General features: G+C 44.3%; 1 protein-coding gene across 1 annotated transcript in view; it reads left to right on the forward strand.

Annotated features, from left to right (window-relative positions):
- Positions 1 to 10,252, forward strand: part of GPR176 (G protein-coupled receptor 176) — a 92,281-nt gene extending 82,029 nt beyond the window's left edge. Inside the window, exons 2-3 of the mRNA XM_030842953.2 lie at positions 3,079 to 3,331; positions 7,000 to 10,252. Coding sequence (XP_030698813.1) covers positions 3,079 to 3,331; positions 7,000 to 8,122 — 1,376 coding nt within the window. The 3' untranslated portion in view covers positions 8,123 to 10,252. The remainder of the gene's footprint in view (positions 1 to 3,078; positions 3,332 to 6,999) is intronic.
- The last annotated feature ends 4,195 nt before the right edge of the window (positions 10,253 to 14,447 follow it).

Raw genomic sequence — 14,447 nt, forward strand, 5'->3', positions numbered from 1 at the left:
GGGCTTCTCATCGTCGTGGCTTCTCTTGTTGCGGAGCACGGGCTCTAGGCGCTCAGGCTTCAGTAGTTGTGGCATGTGGGCTCAGTAGTTGTGGCTTGTGGGCTCTAGAGTGCAGGCTCAGTAGTTGTGGTGCACGGGCTTAGCTGCTCCACGGCATGTGGGATCTTCCCGGGCCAGGGCTTGAACCCGTGTCCCTTGCATTGGCAGGCAGATTCTTAACCACTGCACCACCAGGGAAGCCCTATGGCAGATTTCTTTAAGTGGACAATTTCATTATTAGATGGTTACCAGATTTTCAGTCCTATCTGTAAAACTTAAGTGAGGAAAGATGCTTCAGCCAGATCCTAATCTGTATTTCAGTGGGAAAGGCCAGGAAAAAAAAATCCCCATATAGATGGAGCTTCAAATATATCATTATTGCTGTCTGTAACCTTGGTGACAGGAAAGCTTGAGGGGGCCTGAGGTGGTAATATTAGTATAAACAGCTTTTCTATTGAACAAACGTGTGTATATATTCACACTGTGAATTTCATCTCACTGAGTCAGCATATTTATGTAAGGAAAGTTTGGTAGAGAATTTCCTGGAGGCAGCTGGCCTACTTACCTAAATGCAGTGCCCATTTTTTTTCTGGCAGATAAGAAGTAGCTGTAGACTACTGTGTCTGCAAAGAGACTCTTGACAGTAAGTTATGTCAGCATCTGAGGCAGCGAGGCAGCTCCTGGTAGTGGCTTCGGCTGCAGCCCTGAGCCCTGTGCTCCCCTCCCCTGGCACCATGCTGTCCTTCTGCATGAGGCTGAGCTGTTGCCTCAGTCATTAGAGGGCATTCTGTGTGCCTGTGCCCAGGAGAGAGCAGTGTCCTTGGGTCATGACTGACTGGCCATGTGTACCTGGATCTTTCACCAGGTAAAATCTCCCCTGGTAACGTAGGCTGCCCAGCATACCTGACGACTTGGGCCCTGTGAGACTCTGGAGATGAAAGGCTACAGTCTCTGTCTAGATGTGGCATTTCTGTAACTTCAGTCTGGGAGCCAACTCTATCTTAAGTGCTTGTTACAAATGCAGGTTCCCAGTTCTATACCTATGACTATGATTCAGGATGTCTGGTATAGTACTTCTGATGCATAGTGAGGTTTGGGAACTATTGACTCAGAATAGCCTCTCATGACATTCCTACTACGAAACGGGTTATCTTGCTGCAGGGACTTTTGATTACTGTTTGTCCTCTTTCAAATTCATTCATCTAAATAGTTACTGAATGCTTGTTCTGTGCCAGATACTGAACTAGGCAGTGGAGTTATAATAGTGAACAAGATTGACATTTTTTTTATCCTCATGAACTGAAGGGAAAATGAGTAAACAAATTAATAATTATGATAAGAGCTAAGAAGGCCACAAGAGGATATTATAAGAGAGTATGCTGGAGGGAGGAGCAGTGAGTATTTAAAATAAAAATATGGTTTGCGGAGGCCTCTTTGAGGAGGCAGCAATTATACTAAGACCTGGATTAAAAGGAATCAGACACACGAGGACCATGCTAGGCAGTATAAAAAATTTGTGCACAGGCGTGGAGACCGGATCAGCCTCGTTGTGTTTCAAGAACAGAAAAAAAGGGCAGCGTAGCCAGTGCCCTTCAAGCCAGGGGCAGCGTGGCGTGAGATTAGGCAGGTAGGCCCTGGATTGTGTAGGCTCTGGAGGACAATGGGTGGGCAGAGCAGACCGAGAAGGGGTGGAGAATCAGATGTTCAGTGGGACAGGAGTCCGGAGTTGAGAGGAGAGGCCTGGTCTGGGCCATGAATGTGGGAGTCACCAGCATTTCAGTGGAGAGCCACCTGAATGGGTGATTTAACCTAGGGAGAAGCTGGAGAGAGAGGATGGGGAAGGACCTGGTGAAGAAGACTTGGGGCAGCCAGGGCCTGGGAGAGGTGGGAGGAACACCAGGAGGCTGTAGGCCTGTGGAAGCCACAGGAGGAAGATGCTCAGAGACGGACAGGCAAGTGTGTTATTGACACTAAAGGTCTAGAACAGTGCAGGCCTGTCCAGTGGCCGCCAGCTTCATGTGGCTATGGAGCCCTTGAAATGTGACGAATGTGAACTGAAAATGTGTTGTAAGTGTAAAATAAAACATATACCATGCACACCTAAAAAGAATACACTGTTATATATTAATTATATTTCAATTTAAAAAGCGCACACCAGGGGCTTCCCTGGTGGTGCAGTGGTTGAGAATCTGCCTGCCAATGCAGGGCACATGGGTTCGATCCCTGGTCCAGGAAGATCCCACATACCGCGGAGCAACTAAGCCCGTGCGCCACAACTACTGAGCCTGCACTCTAGAGCCTGTGGTCCGCAACAAGAGAAGCCACTGCAATGAGAAGCCCGTGCACCACAACGAAGAGTAGCCCCCACTCACTGCAACTGGAGAAAGTCCGAGCGCAGCAATGAAGACCCAACGTAGCCAAAAATAAATAAATAAATAACAACAACAACAAAAAAAAACGCACGCCACATTTCAAAGATGTAGCACAAAAATAAGAATGAATATATTACTTTAATACTTTTTAAAGTAATGATGACTTTGAAATGATAATGTTTGGTATAGATTGGGTTCAATAATATACGCTATTAAAATTTCACCTGCTTCTTTTTACTTTTTAAAAATATCACTACTAGGAAATTTTAAGCCACATGTGTGGCTTTCGTCCTGTTTCTGTTACAGAGTTTGGTAAGGCGAGGTCATTTGCAAACTTGGTTAGAGTAGACTGGCTGAGGTTAAGTAATCCCTAGCTGACTGTTTATACTCAGGTGAGACAGAATCATCATCATAATACGATTATGCCTAAAATTAAATAAAACTCATGGCTAAAAATTCTTCTAGACTTTTTGATACTTATAAAGTGATTTAATAATTTCACATAAATTGACAATATCCTATGCCTTTAAAGTTCTTTGAAATGATCTCTTAACTATGGTTTTTCAATCTTTTTTTTAACCTGTATTTTCTTTCTTTCTTTTTTGTCTTCTTTCTTTTTATTTAAACATTTTTTTTGTTTTGTTTTTATTTTTGCCTATCTGGCCAGGAAACTTCATGGTGTTATGGTCGACTTGCCGCACAACCGTGTTCAAATCTGTCACCAACAGGTTCATTAAAAACCTGGCCTGCTCGGGGATTTGTGCCAGCCTGGTCTGCGTGCCCTTCGACATCATCCTCAGTACCAGTCCTCACTGTTGCTGGTGGATCTACACCATGCTCTTCTGCAAGGTCGTTAAGTTTTTGCACAAAGTCTTCTGCTCTGTGACTATCCTCAGCTTCCCTGCCATTGCCTTGGACAGGTAAGATCAGGTAGCCAGGGGTGCAACTTTTTTTTTTTTTTTTTAAGTGTATTGAAAAATTAGCATCACGAAGCAAATAGTGAATAGTCAGTGTTCCAAATACTGCTTTTTAGTCTGCTTGTTGTCAACAGAAAGAAAATCGATTGCTGAAACAGATGCCTCACAGAAGACAGCATTGGGGAGGTTACATCATGACGATGCTGGGGCAGAGGTGGATCATGATGTAGTTTCAGCTTGGTTGGAATTAGTGGTATTTGCATTGCAATTTGCAGTAGATTGCTCATCAGATTGCTAACTCTGCAATTAGGGCCTTTTGATGCAGGATGAAAACATTTCTGGAAGAACAAGAGAACAATTCAGTGGCCATTTAACAAATGATTAGACAGTCCTGTTGGACCTGGCCAGATAGCACCAGAATTCCTTTGGAGCATCTACTTCCAAGGTTTTATATTGTGATGGTGTTTGTTTTCTCTTCCCATCCTTCCCGTTGCGGAGCACAGGCTCCGGACGTGCAGGCCCAGCGGCCATGGCTCAGGGGCCCAGCCGCTCCACGGCGTGCGGGATCCTCCCGGACTGGGGCACGAACCCGTGTCCCCTGCATCGGCAGGCGGACTCTCAACCACTGCGCCACCAGGGAAGCCCCTCCTAATGCTTTTTGTGTTGATCCATTCTGTGTTCACGGCAGGTGTGTCTTTCTGGAGGCCCCTTATTACCTGCTTGGTGAGGTCTTATGTCTGCAGTCCACAGGGTGGGCTTTTCTTTCCTGAAGGTTTTTTTTTTTTAATAGTTTTATTGAGATATAATTTACATATCATAAAATTCATTTAAAATGTACAAGTCAATGAATTTTAGTATATGTACAGTTGTGCAGCCATGACCACAATTGAACTTTAGAACATTTCTGTCACCCTAAAAAGAAACCTTGTGTTCATTTACAGTTATTCCCCATTCCCACCCCCAGACCGAGGCCACCACTAATCTACTTTCTGTCTCTGTATGGGGGGACATTTCATATAAGTGGAATCATACAATATGTGTTCTTTTGTGCCTGGCTTCTTTTGCTCAGCATAATGTTTTCAAGGTTCATCCATGTTATAGCAGGTATCAGTACTTCTTTTTTTCTCTTTCCAGCTTTATTGAGTTATAGTTGACATACAGCACTGTACAAGTTTAAGGTATATGGCATAATGACTTCTCTTACACATATTGTGAAATGATTCACTGTAAATTTAGTTAACATCCATCATCTCATATAGATACCAAAAAATGTTTATTTTCCTTGTAATGAGAACTCATGATCTACTCTCTTAACTTACTTCATTCCTTTTTATTGCCGAATAATATTCCCATTGTATGCATATACCGCATTTTGTTTATCCATTTACTAGTTGATGGACATTTGGGTTGTTTCCACTTTTTGGCTGTTATAAATAATGCTGCTGTGAATCCTGAAGGTTTTTTAAGAACAGGATTCAACAAGAGTGGGAACACATTATTCTGGACAGGTTGCTATACTACCTGGAAGCAATGCAATAATCCCTGTGGGTTATTTTGAGCCTTTGGTTTTAGGCAAGAAAATATGCAAATAATAAGAAATCCTTATTTTCTTTCCAGCAGAAAATCTACTGTATTTTTGCCATCATTTTTTTCAGTGTGTCTTTTATTCTTATTTTTTTTAATTGAAGTATAGTTGATTTACAATGTTTCAGGTATACAGCAAAGTGATTCAGTTATATATATATATGTGTGTGTGTGTGTGTGTGTGTGTGTGTGTATTCTTTTTTAGATTCTTTTCCATTATAGATTATTATAAGATATTGAATATAGTTCCCTGTGCTACACAGTAGGTCCTTGTTGTTTATCTATTTTATCTATTTTATATATTGTATTAATCCAAAATTCCTGATTTTTTAAAAAAGATAAGTTCTTTTAGTAGAAAAGCAAGTTTGGTAAATTCCTATTTCATTATTCAGAGATGCAGATTACTGGAAAGTATAGGTTTGTTGTGCACGAAGACAAAGGGAAAACAGTTCTTTCTCTCACTTCTTGCCCAGATATTTGTTTCGTGGCACCAAGTCAGCAAGTGAATTGGGAGGCCACCTACACTTCCTGCATCATCCTCTAGAGACGCACATACTAACAAAATGATGTATAGTGAGCCTGTGTGCTTGTGCTGCGGTCTATTTCCCAACCTAGAATGGAATCAAAAATGACGGGAAGCCTGGGTTTGTCACCTGTCACTTAGCAAATGGGAATCAGAGACAGTGGACATGTATTCATGCGTGGGCGTGGGGCCACCACACTGGATTTACTGAGCGGTGGTTAGAAAAGCTTCTCCGTGTTCAGAGAAAAACAACTGAGAGCGTGCATAACTTATACATTTCTTTCTCTTTTTTTTTCCCTTCCCAGAAAGTGATCTAGAACACATTTTACTGCACTCCATCCATCTCTGGTCATCCGTGGTTGTGTTGTGTTTGCATCGTCTCTCCCACAGCTTGTCCCCTGCCAGACTCCACCACAGGGCTGCTTGCTCTTGACATTTTCCCAGGTGCTCCCTTTCCCCACCTCCTTTGTGTGTCCCTCCAGTAGAGCCATCATCTGCTCGGTTATAATTGTTTGTTTACATGCCGCCTTTCCCCATTTAGTTAAGAAACATTCCCGTGCGTTCTTCCATCTTTGCGCTCTAGTGCCTGGCACAATACCTAGCAGATAGGTAGTGCTCAGAAATCCTTGTGACAGAAGGCACGCCTGCTCGGCTGGCCCCATGAGGGAATGCATGTTAATAGGGTTGGAAGGTCGACTCCAGCATTAGCTGACTGCACAGACGTGGGCCGAGCTAAGGTGAAGAAACTCGCCATATCTCTGAGGGCTGCTGGCTGCCCTTTCATGACAGATGTGGTTCTAGAGTCTAACACATTACTCCGTTTCCCCCAGTCATAGGTGATATTGAAACAAGGTGATATTGAAACAAGGTGCTTTTGGAATTCTGATTAGGTGGTTATAGCATAATCAAGTCAAGCTTGAAGGAAAAAAGTCTTCCCTGATTTTAACAAAAATCTAATCATGCAGGCATTTTAAGTCTATTAGTTGCTCTTAGGGGTACTGAGCGATTATCGTGGGAACAATGGCGATGGAGCAGGCGTGATTGTTTTCAGTCAGGTTGATCTTGTGGAAGGATTTTGTCAGAGTCCCTCCCTCACACTGGCTTCTTCTGCCCCAGGTGGCTGTAAATGCTAGTGATATCCGTGCATATCCACTGTGGCACGAGTCTCCTTTGGATTTGTGTGCAGACACATTTCCTTTCTCTTAGTGGCTTTGAAAATTGCCCTCAAGCTCCTCTAGCCCAGGTAAAAAATTTTTTTACAAATTACCCTTCACCCTTAAATTGAAAAAGAGGTGTCTTTCCAGCAGAGGGAGATATCCTTTATATTGAGGGCACTCTTTTGGATTTAGTCCTGGTGGCAATAATTATAAAGCTAACTGTGAATTGTACAGCAAAATCCTCAAAACTTAAGGTCTAGCTTCCTAATTCCCCCAGTGGTTTCCTCTGTCTTAGGCAGAATAGAAGAAATGGACCCTTTCTTTCCTCTCTCCTACTTTTAGTAATATAGATTCCCCTAATTAAAGCGTATCTTCTGTGAAACGAATTTTGCTTGTGCGTTTGGCAGGTACTACTCAGTCCTCTATCCTCTGGAGAGAAAAATATCTGATGCAAAGTCCCGAGAACTAGTGATATACATCTGGGCCCATGCCGTGGTGGCCAGCGTCCCTGTGTTTGCGGTGACCAACGTGGCTGACATCTATGCCATGTCCACCTGCACGGAAGTCTGGAGCAACTCGTTGGGCCACCTGGTGTACGTTCTGGTCTACAACATCACCACGGTCATCGTGCCTGTGGCCGTGGTATTCCTCTTCTTGATACTGATCCGCCGGGCCCTGAGTGCCAGCCAGAAGAAGAAGGTCATCATAGCAGCGCTGCGGACCCCGCAGAACACCATCTCTATCCCCTATGCCTCCCAGCGGGAGGCCGAGCTGCACGCCACCCTGCTGTCCATGGTGATGGTCTTCATCTTATGCAGCGTGCCCTATGCCACACTGGTCGTCTACCAGACTGTGCTCAATGTTCCCAACACTTCTGTCTTCTTGTTGCTCACGGCCATTTGGCTGCCCAAAGTCTCTCTGCTGGCGAACCCTGTGCTCTTTCTTACTGTGAACAAATCTATCCGCAAGTGCTTGGTAGGGACCTTGGTACAACTGCACCACCGCTACAGTCGCCGGAATGTGGTGGGCACAGGGAGCGGGGTGGCCGATGCCAGCCTGGAGCCCAGCATGCGCTCGGGCAGCCAGCTCCTGGAGATGTTCCACATTGGGCAGCAGCAGATCTTTAAGCCCACAGATGACGAGGAAGAGAGTGAAGCCAAGTATGCCGGCTCAGCTGACCTCCAGGCCAGGGAGCTACTTCCCACCTGCCTGGAGGCAGAGCAGGGGCCGCGGTTTGCTACCCCTGCACCACCCCCGGGCACCGTGGACTCTATATCCCAGGTGGCACCAGCAGTCCCTGTGGAACCTGAGACATTCCCTGACAGGTACTCCCTGCAATTCGGCTTTGGGCCATTTGAGTTGCCTCCACAGTGGCTCTCGGAGACCCGAAATAGCAAGAAGAGGCTGCTTCCCCCCTTGGGCAACACCCCGGAAGAGCTGATCCAGACAAAGATGCCCAAGGTAGGCAGGGTGGAACGGAAGATGAGCAGAAACAATAAAGTGAGCATCTTCCCAAAGGTGGATTCCTAGCAAGTCTTGTAAATCCCTGGAAGCAACAGACCTTCCACATTCCTGCCCTCCCTTCACTGGGCCTATGATTTGTCTGATCTCCTTGCAACCCAGTATGGGTTGATTCCTCCTCTATGGGCCGGATGCTTTTGAATGAGAGGGAAATCTATATAAAATCGGATGTCCTCTTTATTGAGGGCGTATATATATATTTATACATATATATATATTTATCTCAGTGATCCTCAGTAAAGTCCACATTTCTCTCTGTGGAGACGAAAGCTGGGTAGCGGGAAACAGGTCTTGGGTGGGTTCTCTGTGTGCATTTTCTGGGGATATCTCAGTTCCGGGCCCTGCAAAGAATACACGGAGAGAAGAATGTCTGTGAGTTCAAAGGAAGCAGGGGCACTCTAAGAGAAGCCCAAGATAATTATGGAGCCGTGCGGCCACAAGAAAATGCCTATTTGATCGATTTTAAAATGACAAATATTCAAAATGGTTTATATTGATCTGTATCTTTAGGGAAGATAGAACCTTGGCATTTGATACCTTTTTTCTGGACAGCCTGATCACATGACTCACAGTTTCTCCCGATGCCCTTCATCTCCTTTGCTGGGATGTAGGTGAGGGATGAATGAATATTGCAGCCCCATCTGACAGACATGGCAATAGATGTGCCCAGGGATTAGGAAGATATTCTGTCCTTGATTATCCTGACCATCTCCGGGCATCACTAAGGCCTCAGAAAGAGAAGTCCGCAGTGTTGATTGGAAAACACTGCAAGCTTTAATCATGTCTTTCCCCCTTAAGCTGTGTTTTTTTCAACAAATGAGAGAGAAGCTTAGAAGTGGAGAAGAAAGACTGAGAAATATCCACACTCTGTAGAGTTTTCTCTTCCCACATGGTCTCATGTGAAAGATTTTATGCAGCAATCAGCAGGGGTAAAGTGTATTGAAAAAGGTTTGTGCCAACTTCTGGAATTAAAGGTCATTTAAAAAGGCAAAGTTAGGGTAAACGGGGTCCTCTGGAAACGTCAAGCTAAAAATACTTGATTAGGAGAAGTGAGTCTGCCCAAAAGAGTGGGAAAAGTTGGTTCCCTTCCAAGGAGGACTGCAGACCCCATGCATCGCCAGTCTCATTTTCAGTCTGTACGACTGTGGTTCTCCCTTCATTTTGGGCACGAAGGAGGAACAGAACATGGAGAAGGAATTCATCACTGTACAATGCCAAGGCAATACCTAGCCCAGGTGAGCTCTCCACTTACTCCTTCCCAGTGAAGTTGTAGCAGGAGCCAGACAGGACAGAAGAGGGAGGACAGTGTCCTCAATTGATCAGCCGCCTGGGGGCTCTCACAGCAATTCGAGTCTACGTTGGGGTGGGCTTCACCAGGTTGAATTCAAACCACAAAGGAAACTTCACTCTTAAGGAGAGCAAATCAAGCGCCAGGTCTGCTCTTCTCTGGAGGGCGTTTTGTTCTTGTTCATAGTATGGAAGGGAGCCAATCCAGTGCCTTGAGCAAGCCTCAGGGGAGGGGGCATCCTCAGCGGCAAAGAACACATCCCAACGGAAGGGGTCCTCACGGATCTTCTCCTTGAACCACACAGGCCCTTGTCCCTCGTAGGAAGGTCAGACTATGTGTAGGGAGTTTCCTTTTCCTGTCCTTTCCTGGGTGTGCTGTCTTGTGATTCCCGAATGTGAACCCAAAGACCCTTGTCCAGAGGAGGGAGTGCCTTCCTCTCTGTGTTCGTTTCTTTGAAGCATTGTGTGCTCACAGCGGAAACAGGGGCCCACCACCCCCTCTCCCGGGGCCCCTGTGTGCGCTCTGGAGCTCCTTGCCCTCATGCTTCCCGTTGTGGCCCTTCAAGCGTATCTTTCAAACCGTCACAGTTGTTACAGCGTTCATCAAGGGGAAACATAACCTGTCAGAAACTTGTGTCCCCTTTAGAAGAATCGGTCAAATGTAGCCATGTTGGTGTCATTCTGATAACATATATGTACAACTTAATAAATTCTGGTGAGCCGGAATTTGATAGATGTTACTTATGTATGTTTGAAGCAGTTGGTTGACTTCTAACAGGTCATGGCCAGGTGTATTTCTATACTCTTTGAAGAATTATGTTTTAATAAAAAATTGAAAAGCAGTTTCTGAACTCAAAAACGGTTGTCTGAGTGATTTTTTTGTTTGTTTGTTTTCTTTTTTCCCCCGTCTCAAGTGGTATACTATCTGAACCTCTCTCCTCCTGTGTGATCTCAAAAGAAAGGTGTTTATTTTCCTCCCAACATGCAGATGCAGCATTCTAATAGCATTTTCTTATGTTGTGGCAACTTGAAAAATGAATTCCCAAAGAAGAAACTGCAATGTTTGAATAAATGTCCCAAACCTGGGTTCCAAATGGAATCGGTGGATGGTCTGCTCAAACCTGTAGGTGAAGCTACACGGGGAAGAGTGTAGTGCAGCCGTCATTACCCCTATGGTTGGGGCCATGGCCTTGAGGTCAGATGGCCCATGTTTGAGTCCTGACTCTACCACTGACCCACCTTGTGACCTTGAGCATGTGAGGTAATCTCCATGTATCTTGGTTTCCTCTCTATAAAATGGGGAGGTAATAACTGTCAGAGGCTTCTGTTGCCCTGACTCACATGTTTCACCTCTGATTTTAGCCATGTCTGCAGTGGGCCATTGTTGGCTGCATCTACTCACTTCCCTGAGAGCCATCAAGGCCTAGTTTCTCTGCTGTCTGCCCTGGGAGAGCTCCCTCGCTCTGGGGGGTAACCCTGGATCAGTGGGACATGGGAACCAGTGGATAAATGCCCCTGTCCTTCTGCTGGACAATTGTGGGAGGCATCTTTCCACTTCTCAGGAAGTCCAGCAAATTGAGTCCCTGTTGCCCACCACGTTGTCCAAATACTGCATCCTTTTATTGACTCTTCTTCCTCCTTCCCTGTCTGGCTTTCTCTACCCTCATTCATGCCCTCAAGGATCACCTCCCCAAAACCAACTGCACAAAGCCCTTGTCTCGAGCTCTGTTTTCAGGGGAATCCAAGTGAGACAATAGTATACCTCATGGGGCAGTTGTGAGGATTAAATGGCATGGTCTGTTTAACACAAAGTGTGGCAAACAGTAAAACTATATCCATATTAGTGCTTACATGCTACATTAAAAAAAAAAGTCATGGAGGCATTTTTGCAATGTTATTCAGAAAACAATATTAAATTGATGTTTTTACCAGTTACCCCAACAATTATTAGTATTCATAATGATGATACTTTGAGGCAGTACACAGTGCCAAAGTACTGTTTGAATCCCTGAAGAAAAAAATAACTGTGTAAGCTGGAATCGTTCTTCACCAAACAATTCTCAGGTTCAAAAAAAAAAGGGATGTTGAAAGAATATTTGACTTTGCTGTAAATCTATAAGCCAGATCCTGAATAAGAAAGAGCATATAGTGGGAAGCAGCCGCATAGCACAGGGAGATCAGCTCGGTGCTTTGTGACCACCTAGAGGGGTGGGATAGGGAGGGTGGGAGGGAGACGCGAGAGGAAGGGGTTATGGGGATATATGTATACGTAGAGCTGATTCACTTTGTTATACAGCAGAAACTAACACAAAATTGTAAAGCAATTATACTCCAATAAAGATGTTAAAAAAAAAATGAGCATAATATACTGATGCAGAGTACAGCAGAATATGTAGGTAACTAAGGGAAGATAGACAAACCCAAAGTGGACTCAGCCGTTGAAAAGGAACTATAAGGCAGTCACGTGGTGTGTTAAGCTAATATTGGAGTTCAAGCACAAGTCTGATTGGGCTGGAGAGAAAAGCTGCAGCTCCAGGCCAGCTCTGGGCGTTGCTGTGCTCTTGGCAGCCCTGACGGGGTTGGGTGGCTCACAGCGGCTGCCGCATACCAGATCTGAGATGCTCAGGGAAAAAGAGCTTATTTTAGGCTGAATTTCTGTGGAGGGGAAGGATTAGTGCTTTCATATTGTAGTCTACCAATGTAGCAATATACGATGTAAATAAGTTTATAGCAAAGTGATTAACTTCCCCAAATAGTTGTAAACATTTAGCAGGTTTATATCACAACCAATTGCTGCTATATTAGAGTTCTGTAGTCAAAAGAAAAATGAATCATGGTTAATGACCTGAGAGTATGTGAATAAAACAGGAATTGAAATCAATACTAATGCCCAGGGTAGCATCAAAAGCCTTTTTGTGTGAGTGCAAGGCTTTTAAAATAAATTGAAATGATCTAAGATTCTCCATTATATGAGGTTTTAGAAGCTAAAATATCTTGCCTGTTAGCCTCAGGTTCAACCAGTGTTTATCCCCATTTGTGCCAAGGAGATAAGTTAGTTAATAGGCAGAATAAAGGCCTGGAGACCTTCATAGACCTCAGACTGTAATCTCCAGCATTGTTTTCTGTGAACCTCTGATGGCTGTTTATGTCCTGGGGACTTAGGAGCCCTTATTTCCAAACTTAAATGAGTGAATGATAAATGAATGAGTAAATAAGAGATATGGCATCTGGAGACGTGGCTAAATCTCTATTGAGGACGAGCTGGGGTAAGATTTGCTGTCAGGAGAGTTATTGCTGGTTCTCATCAATCTCCTTGGAATGACTCATACAAGGGTTAAAGGCATCAAATGCAAGGTCTTTGATCTACTTCTCTCTTCATCACCCAAGCCTCTCTGTAATTCACTAGAGGGAGTGTAAGTTCTAAATCTGGAAGGGAAGTTCAATACGGAGAAGCACAGCTCTAGGCGTATGTGTTGGGCGTGAACAATAATCCTTTTGTCAGCTGTATTGATCAGAATTTAGTGGTTAAATCGTTTCTGCCCCCTCTTAAGTTTCTTTTTATATGCGTATTCACTGCAGTCCATATACAAAAGGTAATACACACACAAAGGAGGTGCTAGAATGACATGTGGTGTACCTTTTAAGGCAACAGGTGAGAAAGTACAGCACAGATGGGATAACGCTTTTGAGATATTAACCATATTACCTGATGCATCTAATTTCTCTTCCCTCCTTTTCCTTGCTTGATACATTCACATGTATTGCCTCTGGGAAGGTGCGGGGAAGGCGTTCACTGCCTCAAAGGAAAGCAAATAGACTGTGAGTCTCTTTCCAGTTTTTGTGTATCAAAGCCTAGGTTTTAGGAGAACAGAGGGGACTCTTGGGATGAGCCCACTGGATATTTGGTAATGATTTTCAAGAATTGGGGGATGCAACTAGCACCTAGTGAGTCAAGGCCAGGGATGCTGCTAAACGCCCTATAATGCACAGGACAGCCCATACAACAAAGACATATCTGGTCCAAAATACCAATAATGCCAATGTTGAGAAATCTTGGGTTAGCCACGCACTGAGAAACACTGGGTTAGCCAAAGGTTTGAGATGGTTTGAGGAAGGGGAACCATCCCCCCTCAGTGGAAAAATCTTCCCTGGACGTGAGGATAGTAGAGAAGAGAAGTCAGGGGTAAGTGATAATGTAGACATCTGTACCTTCTGGATAAGGGGCCTAATGCTGCCTCCTAGGCAAAGCCCCAAGAAAGCAAACAAAGAAACAGCAAAACAAAGAAAGATTTGGGCAATTGCAAAGGGAACCAGTGTGTGCCCTGCTCCCCAGGGCGTGGATCCCTGTGGAGAGTTTGGTAGTGAGTCCAGGAGCCAGGGCCTCACTCAGATATCTACATAAGTGTCTTGAAAGAAAGAGAGAGCTTCAAGCCCAAAGGAGCAGGTGGCCGGGAAGGATGGATCACAAGACCAAATGGGGCAAGGGGTGACCATGTAGGCAATGACACAGGGGACAGATGTCATTTCACACTCCACAGAGCCCATGGTGTCACGTGAGAGGGAAGGAAACCTTGAATGTGCGATTATATCTATTATCCCAGGATCTCACGATGAAAATTAAGCTATAGTAAAACAATAAAGAAAATTATGTATTGTCCCACACTTTTTTGAGACTGAAGCAATTAATTTGTATTTCAACCTTGAAGGGAAAATGAGACTTTAAGTTTCTTTTCAACTCTGAAATTTTATGTTTCTATAGTCTATTATTCTACATACGAATACATGCTTATAAAAATCTTTTCTAGTTTATTTTGGCTTCCCTCGGCCAAAATTCTCATTCCCTTTTGCATTTCCTTCTTTGTAATTTTCATGGAGGAAATTTGGTGTGAACAGATTTTATATACTACTACCCGAAGGTCCACACAGAATTAAACGCTGGCCTTCTGTCTCTGGGTTGTTTCTCTGAGAGAAGCATTTAATTAAATCCATTATTATTTAAAAGGCAAATGATACAAGGGATACTTCTCTTTCCAAACCCAACCCTTGG

The sequence above is a fragment of the Globicephala melas genome, chromosome 2 (assembly GCF_963455315.2).
Source record: "Globicephala melas chromosome 2, mGloMel1.2, whole genome shotgun sequence".
Taxonomy (NCBI): domain Eukaryota; kingdom Metazoa; phylum Chordata; class Mammalia; order Artiodactyla; family Delphinidae; genus Globicephala; species Globicephala melas.